This window comes from Oreochromis niloticus, linkage group LG4 (genome assembly GCF_001858045.2).
Source record: "Oreochromis niloticus isolate F11D_XX linkage group LG4, O_niloticus_UMD_NMBU, whole genome shotgun sequence".
In the NCBI taxonomy this organism is placed as follows: domain Eukaryota; kingdom Metazoa; phylum Chordata; class Actinopteri; order Cichliformes; family Cichlidae; genus Oreochromis; species Oreochromis niloticus.
The window spans coordinates 3,798,837-3,809,987 of record NC_031969.2 but is presented as its reverse complement, the minus strand read 5'-3'; the positions used below and the strand labels follow the sequence as shown (position 1 = coordinate 3,809,987).

The 11,151-nt window shown below is 36.1% G+C and overlaps 1 protein-coding gene across 1 annotated transcript; it reads right to left on the bottom strand.

Annotated features, from left to right (window-relative positions):
- Nucleotides 1–2,414: 2,414 nt before the first annotated feature.
- LOC106098321 (putative C-type lectin domain family 20 member A) lies at nt 2,415–9,542 on the bottom strand. Its single transcript, XM_019358318.2, has 6 exons — nt 9,478–9,542; nt 7,635–7,726; nt 7,005–7,388; nt 6,432–6,749; nt 6,222–6,316; nt 2,415–3,035 (listed from the first exon to the last, which is right to left on the bottom strand). The coding sequence occupies exons 2-6, from the start codon at nt 7,669–7,671 to the stop codon at nt 2,904–2,906; spliced, it is 966 nt and encodes a 321-aa protein (XP_019213863.1). The 5' UTR covers nt 7,672–7,726; nt 9,478–9,542; the 3' UTR covers nt 2,415–2,903.
- Between the last annotated feature and the right edge of the window lie 1,609 nt (nt 9,543–11,151).

The following is an 11,151-nucleotide window of genomic DNA, read 5'->3' as shown; positions in this document are numbered from 1 at the left end:
TGCTGTGCTTTATAAACACATTTTTGTTTGAAAAAATCCTGTGGCTAAATTATCATTTCATATCATTCACGGTTTGTTATTTCATCATAATGAATCAAAACAGATCACTGACACAACAACGTGCTCGTATGTGTGTCTCTATTTAAAAACTTCAATCTGTCACGTTAAGACTTTAAATACATTTCATAAATATAGTTAAGCAAAGGACTCAAGGAAATTACATTGTAATCCACATGATGGGACAACAGAAATTAATTTAAACTCAGATGCACCTCTTTCTAAAGAAAAAAAAAAAGAATATGAGGCTACATGTATATCTTTTGGGGGGGGGGGGGGTTCTGGCCCTTGGGGCAGCAGAAGCAGGTGTAAAACAGCTTGTTGAGCTAATATGAAGAATCAACAGAGGTCAGGATTGGACTGGTAATCCAGCCCAGGGTAGACACACTTGTAGGCCGTTGGGTCAATATGATTTTTGATCTAACGTCACACCTAAACAAGAAAACAAGCATAGTCAGAGTCTTAATTGTGGTTAAAGAAATACCTAGAAATAAGTTGTGATAGTTTCTGTGATCTCCAGTACAGACTGTGATTATCTGGCCTCTGCTGTTGTTCTTTGTGGATTTAGCCATCCGAATTCTTCCAGAAATAACTAAATATTACACAAGCTATCATGGCTGATTTCCAACCCTTAGACAGTATAAAAAGAGTGTAATGATGGAATTCAGTGAGTGAATCTAATCAATAAGTCCTGTAAGCAGGGCTATCTGACTATCTGTCTGTCCCCATCATGTAGCAGACTGCGGGGTAGGCATTTAGTAGTGAGTGCTGGGCGAATCCCCCCATCACTGGCTTAAATCAGTTTCTGTTAACCTATTGTGGTAATACCCCTAGGATCAGAGACTTGGACCCTTTGAACAGAGACTGCTGTACAGAGGTAATCTTATGTTTATGTCATTTTACAACACAGCTCACCATTATAAAGAGTTTCTAAATGTTTTAAGGGAATGTTTTTGCTTTCAAATCCAAAAGCAACCTCTATAACAGTGATTCCCAGGCTGCAAAGGTACTGCAGGTAAACTGCAGTAACAAGGGAAACATGTTAAGTTACATTTTTATAGAAATGTATCTATTTACATAAAAAGTGAATTAAAACTGGTAATAAGAGGTTGTTAGTTAGTTATATTACTCTTTATTCTCGCCTAAATTTACAGCTCTTGCATTGAAGTATTGTATTCAAGTTGCAGGTGTGTTGCACAATCGTCTTAACATTTTGCATATGACTGGGAAACATTAGCAATTTATATTAGTAATTTACACCTATAAGCCTGTGTTGTTCATGACAGTTTTTTTTAAAAGTAACATTGCCAAGGAAATATGTCACTTTCTCTTGTTTTTTGATTAGAGTGCAGATTTAAGATGGCTTTCTGACTTTTCTTGACTTTCGGAATAGCTTCTCTTTAATATTATAATAATAATATTTAATATTATATAATTAATATATATTAATATATGAACAATAGTCCCATAATGCAATGTGTTGGTGATGTCTTGATCCCGAGCTCTATATCAGGATTTCCACTCCTCCCACTCCAGTCACCTTTACTGCTGAACAAATCACGAGACAGCTGATGAAACTCCACTCAAGCAAGGCTGCGGGCCCTGATACTATGAGTCACAGGACTCTCATCATGTCTTCAAGATAAGCGTGAATCTCCAAATGGTCCGTGTACTTTGTAAGAAGTCCTACCTCATGTCTGTGGTAAAGCTGTCATGTCCTTGTGACTAATGTCTGTGTGTACTCCAACCTGAACAAGCAAGCATTGAGTGATTTGTATGACCGACTCCTTGGTTTTTACTTTTGGAAAGTATTACTATGAAATGTAGCAGAAAAAGATAATTATTATAGCTCTGGAAGTTGATTTTAATCTACTATTAACTTAAAATTAAAAACAGGTAGATTCAAATTTTGAAGCTTTGATCGTTCACTGAAACATACAGAAATTACCACTATTGTTTCCAGGTACAAAACCACAAGAATAACTATCACATTTTTACCTTGAGTGTATATTTACCAAATTATATTTCAGAGAATATTTTTCTAATTTTGAAGGCTTTATCACCTCATGATAACCAACATGAATGTCTACATGTTTTATTTAAAATCTCAGATATTACAAAGATTTTACAGTTTTGTTGTTAACAGATATTATATTCTTACCAAAACTGTTTTGTGGGATAGACTTCATTTTAAAATTTACACAATAACTATATATTATATTTAACTGATTATTCTGTCATGTAAAATCATGACCCCACAATTGCCATATTATTACCAAGTTGTAATATAAAACACTGCCAAATGTTGACATAGATAAAAAATAAACATCATTTGTCTTTCCAAAATTTATTTTGCCAAAGTATAATTATTACAGTTCGTTCCAGTCTCCATACCACCTCTGCTATTCTTCTTTCTTAAGAATAACTAATGATCAGAGTTGATTAATATTCCTTTAATGTCCACAAATAAAGGAAAAAATCCCAAAACAACAGAAATGAGTAAGAGCAAACATTCATTTTTTTTTTTCTCTACATGGCAAATTTGAGAAAACTTGCCAGGACTAGATTTAATAAAGTGTTGCAAATCTGAGTTGAAATATTCTGTAAAATAAAATCTGCATCCCTTAAGATACTCATATTCTCAAATGATACATTCAGGAGATATTCAGTCTAATGTGTGATAGAAAGCAATACAGTGCAAAAGTTGTGCTACAGTATAGTATAGTATAATATATATAAGTGATATAATTTTCTTTATCCAACGATGAGCCATGCCACCTTGGCCACTGGCACACTACACTATGATGCCCTAAACTATGCAATACTAAGCTGGATAATCAAAATCTTCATTTGATGGTGCATATCTCCTCTTCCTTGTACTCTTCATTCTTCTTGCTGAAGATCGTTCCATCAGGCTGGTTTACCCAGTTCAGTTTCACGTTTCCAGCTATGTTTTGCTCCTTCAGTTTCTGAATAAGCTGTGAATCACAAACAGTTTTTATTATTCTCTCAGCGACTGAAATTTGTGTTTTATTAATTTTCACTAGTTTCTGATTGAGAACAATCAGAATATTTTCATATTATAAAAAATTATATATTAGTGGTCAGACGTTTATGTACAATTATCATGGGGATAATGTCATTTTTATCTGGGAATTTTAATGATTGCTTTGAACTATTCTCATAGAGGTGCTGTTGACATAAAATTCTTAGCACATGTTGGTAACAACCCATCCAATCCACACATGCAAAGAAATCAAACCATAGATGTCCATAAATTAGGTTATATGTAATAATGAAAAAGGAGAAATGACACAGGGAAAAGTATTGAACACGCTTACTGAAACTGATAAAATACTTTGTACAAAACTCTTTGTTGGTGATGACTGATTCAATACGCCTCCTGTATGCAGAAACTAGTCAAATACATTGTCTTGATGCGTGCTCAATCATTCAGGCAAAACATTGATTCTGTTCATCTGGATGAGACAAAACGTTTTGCCCACTGAAAACGCTACATCCAGATGTCACATGCATTGCTCATGTGTGATTTTGGTCCTTTCATCCACACAGTCTTCAATCCTGAAGATTTCGTGGGCTCCTTCTAGGAACTCTGAACTTTAGCTCTTAGTACTAATCCGTATGCACTGATTTAAGGTACAAATCAACTTTTTAAATTCCCTCCATTACTGATGGAAATCTCGCAGTCTAAAAAGGTATCCTGTCATTTTTTGCTGTAGTTACAGTCATTCCCCAACTCTCTGTGAATGGTACTCAGGGTACGCAGGGGTGGCTGGAGTGTGAATGTGTGTGTGAATGTTAGTTAGAAAGCACTAAGAAAATGTGCTTGTGCGAATGGGTGTGAATGGGTGAATGCACAAGTTGTATAAAGCGCTTTGAGTGCTCAGAAGAGTAGAAAAGCGCTATATAAGAACCAGTCCATTTACCATTTACTCGTGGCCATTGATCAATGGTGATCAAAATTTATATTTAGGTGCAAGATTTTTGATCTATCATCACTTCTCTGGAAGAAGATCCAAACTATCACCCTCAGATGACAGGAAATTAGTTAGGATGTTCAGGAATAATCGCCAAGGCTCAAGGGTGTCATGAACTCAAAACTGCTGGAACACCAGCAGTCCAAAGAGAAGCAAGTTTAACATCGCCTTGGACTGAGAGAGTGCCAATCAAGAAAGTCGCCCTTACTCTAAAATTGGCATCTTTAGGTTAAACTGAAATTTGCAGCTGCCCATATGGACAAGCTAAATGCCTTCTGGAGAAACTTTTTATGGTGAGACAAGACCAAGACTGAGGTATTTGGCCACAATTAAAAGAGGTACGTTTGAATGAGTAAATCAGGGGTCTCAAACTCCAGTCCTCGAGGGCCGCTGTCCTGATACTTTTCCATGTGTCCCTGCTGCAACACACCTGAATACAATTAGTAGGTCATTAGCAAGACACTATAGAACATGATTGGATGCTCATGAGTGAATTAACATAGTGCAATAAAATTACTTTTAGAAGTACATTTTTCCAAACACTTACATTTACTTAAATTTACTTGATTAGCGTTAGGGGTTGCCACTTCAGCATGCAGTCAAGTTCTATACGCTTGCTAATGACCTACTAATTGTATTCAGGTGCGTTGCAACAGGGCACATGGAAAAGTTTCAGGATACCAGCCCTCGAGGACTGGAGTTTGAGACCCCTGGAGTAAATGGTTGTGGCATCATGCTCTGTGGCTGTTTTGCTGCTAGTGGTACTGGTACATTGCACAAAGTGAATGGAATAATTGTAGGACTACATCGAAATTCTTCAAGTTCACCTCAGATCAACAGCTAAATGTTTGAAACTTGGATTACATTAAAGAATAATAATGTCACTGTTCTCACCCACTGGCAGTTTATTTGGAGTTTAGGGGAAAGTGAAATGTGACCATAAGACTTAACTTTGTAACATACACCCAGTCACCACCATCCCATCATCCTTATCATCATCATCATCATCATCGTTTATTTGTATAGCGCTTTACGAACACACAAGGCAGTCCAAAGTGCTGAACAACACAGATTAAAACAACTACCAATTTAAAAATACGATAAAATCATTACATACAATAAAATAAATAAGAAGGTGTCAGTTTCCTACAGAGTTAAAAGCCAGGGAATAAAAATAGGTTTTCAATCTGGACTTAAAGACCTGCACTGATGACGCTAGTCTAATTTGAAGGGGAAGGTTATTCCAGAGCATCGGAGCCACAATTGAAAAAGCTCGGTCTCCTCTGCATTTCAGCCGCGACTTAGGAACCGACAGCAACAGCTGCTCAGCTGAACGGAGCGAGCGAGGAGGAACATGTGGTTTCAGCAAATCAGATAAGTAAACAGGGGCCAGACCATTTAAAGATTTAAAAACCAATAAAAGGACTTTAAAACGAACCCTAAATTCAATGGGAAGCCAATGCAAAGAAGCCAGAACCGGAGTGATGTGATCGAATTTCCTACTACCAGTTAAAAATCGTGCCGCCGCATTTTGCACTAACTGAAGGCGTGACAAGGTGCCCGACCCGGCCCCTGTTAAAAGGGAATTACAATAGTCCAGACGTGAGGTGATAAAAGCATGAATAAGAGTTTCCAAATTGGGTTTGGAAAGGAAAGGCTTAACCTTCGACAGGCGTCTGAGGTGATAAAAAGCAGATTTTACCACCCCATTTACATGACCTTCAAAAGTAAGCGCGGAATCAAGTTTAACACCAAGATTAGTGATTGAACTTTTCAGATGAGAGGTCAAATCAACAAAATCAACATCTGGGGTATCAGTAGAGCGATGCGGGCCATATAAAATTGCTTCCGTTTTGCGATCATTAAAATTCAAAAAATTATTTGCCATCCATAATTTAATATCACTAAGACAGTCAAGCAATGATTGACATGGGGAGGTATCCAAATGACTAAAAGGTAAATAAAGCTGACAGTCATCGGCATACAAATGAAATGACACTCCGTGTTTACGAAAAATCGCACCAAGGGGGAGTAAGTACAGCGAGAAAAATAATGGCCCAAGGATAGATCCCTGGGGCACTTAACCTTAGGGTTAAGTATTCAAAAGAAGCCAAAGTCCAATTGTCTATCTGCTTATAATAGCTGAATATTGTTTTGTGAAAATACCTTTTCCAAGATTTCTCCCTTCACCTCCTCCATGTTCACAGAAGAGTCTGATTTCTTCAGCACCAACTTTACCACCTTTTTCACCTGGACAGCTCCTTTCATGGAAAAAAAGGAAGGGGATTAAAGGAAATTTAAAAAGTAAAAATAATGGTTCTTTAAGAATTTCAGTAAATTTTGGTGTAAATTGCAAGAACACAAATCAAAACTCACTATAACAGACATAGTTCCAGTAGTCATTGCAATCAACATTGTACCACTTTCCAGAGAAGGAACCAGCACATGTGTTTTTGATTAAACTGGAAGGGTTTTTGGGAGCCCAGTTGTCCAACAAATATGCACTCCCATCTGACCACTTCCAGGAATTTCTGTAAAGACCGATCCATGCGGAGGCACTGTTTAGCATGTTCTTCAGTTGTTCATTCTCAGATTGATTCCTCACACTGGCTAGATCAGTGTAGTGCTCCCTACAGTAGCTCTGAGCATCCTTCCAGGTCTTATTTAGATTCACATAGATGAAGCTTGATGTGCCTGAAAGTATTTGAGATCAGGCACAATTTTTAAAAAGTCATATGTATTTAATATAGTCATATATATTTAAACCTATATACACACAAACACACACACACACACGCATATATAGATATAGATATAGATAGATAGATAGATAGATAGATAGATAGATAGATAGATAGATAGATAGATAGATAGATAGATAGATAGACTGTATATAAAATGCTTTCTCAAAGTCAAAACAATAATCACAATTTGATTATATTTAATTACCTTCATTGTAGCAGAATAGTGGGGCTGGTGTTTCACACAGCTGGACAGTCCATTTCCCATTGTTCTGCAGCTTGACACAAATTTTGTAATATTCTGAACCACTGGGTTCCCCATCATCCCACATCCTGAACCCAGCCTCTTGTGCATTAAAGTAATTCTGGTTTTCCAGAGACCACCTCCATGATTCCGTGTCAGCATGGAGTCCAATCCAGACATAGCTGAGAGTCTTTGTGAGCGTTCTTATTTTGAGCACGTCTTGCTTCGTCTCTATTGTTGCGAGGTCCGTATACTTGCTCCGGCACTTTTTCCGAGCGACAGTCCATGTTTCTGGAGACTGACTAATGTGGTAGATTTGAGGAAAACAAGCAGGAAGGAAACATATTCCTGTGGAAATGATAAATATATTTTAGTTTTACTTTTAAGTGTTCGTTTAAAAAACCCTCTTCATCCAGTTTGTGGCATTTGAGGAGTTATCCTATAAATATGTGACATTTAACAGAAGAACAGTGTGTTTCCAACAGAGCAGGGACAAGAGCAATGTGCACAATTGATGGGGAATTCTTTTCTTTTACTTTTCATCTTAAACTTGTCATAAATTTACAGCAAAATAAATGTGAGGTGGAAACTTACCTGATAGGACCATCATAATTATTGCGGCCTTTTTCATGATGTAACTGTTGACAGCTTACTCGAATATCACTTTTTCAAATGTTAATTACGAACTGCAATGACACAATGAAAACATTCAATCATCAAAGTGAAAAAAAGTTATAAAGTATCCAAGTATCAAAAACAACATGTGATGAAAAAAATCTGATGATAGAATCACAGATTATATATTATCCATTATTTAAAACAAAGTTTTTGGGTTGTTTACAGGTACTTGGATACAACTGTAATTAAGTTGTAAGACTGCACTGTATTATATAACTTGCATGAGTTTTGTGTGGTAGTAGTAGTCTACCTTTAACAATATATGATTAGTTCCCACTAAACATATATTGTTTAGTCAATAAACTAGCAGTGTAGAGTATATGCAATATTTAAGTATATGTTAATTTCTCCATGTTAAATTCATTCATTGCAGTCCTTGAATATGTATGAGTCGACTGAATATCAACCCATAGAATACGATATTAAACCTATGTCAGGTGCAACAATAACATTCATTTAACATCATATCTTGAGACAAAATCTGCGTACTAGGGTATTTTAACATTGTAAACTACACTGCGCCTTTTACCAATATTTTTTTTTTACCAATAATAAGTCACTCACCAGTACCTAACAAACAGCTGAAACAAATCCTCTCACCTTTTTTCATGTTTGTGTAATGGCTGCATATTTCCAGCACAGTGTCAGTTTGATCAGCAACTCCTCTGACTGCAAAGAAATGCTGTTTTGAACTATGTGTCCTGGCAATGCAAAGGACTGGGGATGGAGGTTAATGATATTTGTTTGACAATCTAAATGAATATTTAAATAATTTAAATCCCTTCTTCTAGTCATTTTGTAGAGCTGTCACAAATATTACAGCGAAAGGACAAATGAAAAATTTCAGCTACTCCCTTAATTAAGAGGGGTGGCCACAGCAGGCAGCTTCACATATTTGATTTTTACACCAGCCAAAACCCTTCCTGACGCAACCCCACAAGGTTCTGTGTTAAATCAGAAACCTTGTGCTTGCCAGGCAAATCTCTTATGCAAACAATGCATTGAACAGATCTAATTTGTAAGAGATAGATAACAAATAAAAAGATAATTTAGATAATTAGTTAGATAAGTAGATAATTTTTAAAACATATAGGTTTGCGAGTTAGGGAAACAGAAAACTTTACTTTAAATAAACAGTTACCTTCGTGGCATAAATACAGTGTGTTGTATTCAAAACTACATTCAAAAACAAAAAATGATGCTGAAATGACTTTCCACAAGGCTTGAAAAAAAATCATTAACCTTTTGCCCTTATAAGTGAGCAAAGTATCTTAGGATTATAATTCATAAACAGTATGTTCACATTTACTATCAATCGGCAGTAATTAGGAGGTTTTTTAGGCATTAATATGTGCTTTGATTCAGGAGAGTATAAAACCTACTGATTTGTCTGCTAATAAATGTTTTAATATCTGTAGCTAAGGATAAAGTGCTGCCATTAAATTAACATCATACATGAAGAGAAACTCTGCACTGTAAAATCAAATGTCCCTTATCTAAGTAAGATAAGATAAGATAAGATAAGATAAGATAACCTTTATTAGTCCCACACGTGGGAAATTTGTTTTGTCACAGCAGGAAGTGGACAGTGCAAAAGTTATGAAGCAAAAATTAGAATAAAATAAAATAAGAATAAATACAGTACACCAATTAAATAACAACTGCATCGTTATTTTTAAAAATACATATATTTAGAAACATTATTATTATTGTTGTTGTTGTTCAAATGTCTTGAACAATGAAATTATCTCGAACTTACCTGAAATAAATGTCAGTCTTCTTTCAGGTAAGGCTCCTTCAGTCTGGTCACTTCAGTCCTCTGACTCTCAGGAGCTGCTCTTGATTTGGAATGTTTGTCCTTTATATCAGCATGAAGGTTTTGTCCTTGTGAAGGACAACATGACCGCTTGGTGGAGGTCAGCCATATTTGTTTACCAAAATAAGAAAATATTTGAATAATTACATCCTTCTTCTAACCATTTTATAGAGATACAGTGAAAATGATATTTAAAGACAACAACACTGTACCAAAAACATAATAGATAATGTTAATAATGTTAATGGATGAAATCTTTTTTTTGGTTTGTTTCTCCACTGTACATGTAAAACTGTACTACTGACTGCTTATTGAATTGAATGTCATTAGATGTTCAGATGAGTTTTTTTGGTTAGACATCACAAAACCATCTATAGCAACACTTATTGTTGTGCTGTTGCATTTGTAATGAAATCATTTGAAATTATTTCAGTGATTTCATAATAGTAATAATAATGATAATAATAATGATGATAGCACCTTTTAGGAAACCCAAGGGTGCTTTACCAAATAGTCTAGATAAGCAAAAGTATATAAACAATAAACAATAAGAGTAGATGTTGAAAGTTGAGAAGTTTCTTAAAAAGACCCAGTGATAGGGCATTGCTAAGCTCAGATGGAAGAGAACAGAGATCTGATGCCAAGTAAAGTTCAGGCTGGTATAAATACAAATACTTTGTATAAAACTAAAAAAAAAATCAAAATCAAAAGTGGTGTATATCAGATTATAACTTCATAATGAAAGAAGACATCAAACTACATGTTCTTATTGTTTAATTATGAAGTATACATGTACCGGCATTACGTATTTAAAATACAAAATATGAGTAACTGTATTCCGTTACAGTTACCGTTTAAAAAGGTGGTATTCAGAATACAGTTACTTTGTTGAAATAAATGGATTACACGGCGGTGTTTCCTGTTTCATGTGTTAGGCTGTCCCCTCTCTATTTTTGGTAATTCCACGCCGGTGGAAACCCAAACAAAACTCGCATTAAGAGGCTCTAATAACTGTGTCTCAATCTCGCGGCAATTGTCACCTCTACTGCGTAATGACATGAAGAAATATTTTTAAAAAATATTTAATATGAAGGCAATAGGCAGAGTGTTACAGGCATAGCCCTAAAGAATGTAGCCTCATGGGTGGTGTAGCCCGTGCTGCAGGGAGAATGGACTACCATACCCGTTATGTGTCTGTGAGCGAGGGAGGGAGAGAAAGGAGAGTCGAAAAGTACGAGTTGCCACCAAGCAGAAATGGAAGGAGATTAGGAAGCATGCAAATATAATAATAACCACTGCAGCCAAAAAGAGTGCCTGATGAGCCCAGTTGTAAGTAAGCTATTAAGACTCGACTGTACACTGTGTTCGTGTTTTCCTCCGAAACAATAAGTTCAGTTGGAGCAGCCTTTCAACGCCTCTCTCTGTCTCTCACTAGCAAAGTTGACCCAGACAACAAAGTAAAGCTAGTTTTCGGCTACGAGCCCGACACAGAACCCGACGTATTAGCCAGAGGTCCCTTGGTTCGGAGCCGCGGACCTGTTTTACATACGCGCGGAATAGCTTTCTATACAAGATCGCTGCAAAAAGTGCAGCCTTATCTAATGTCCACCCTACTGT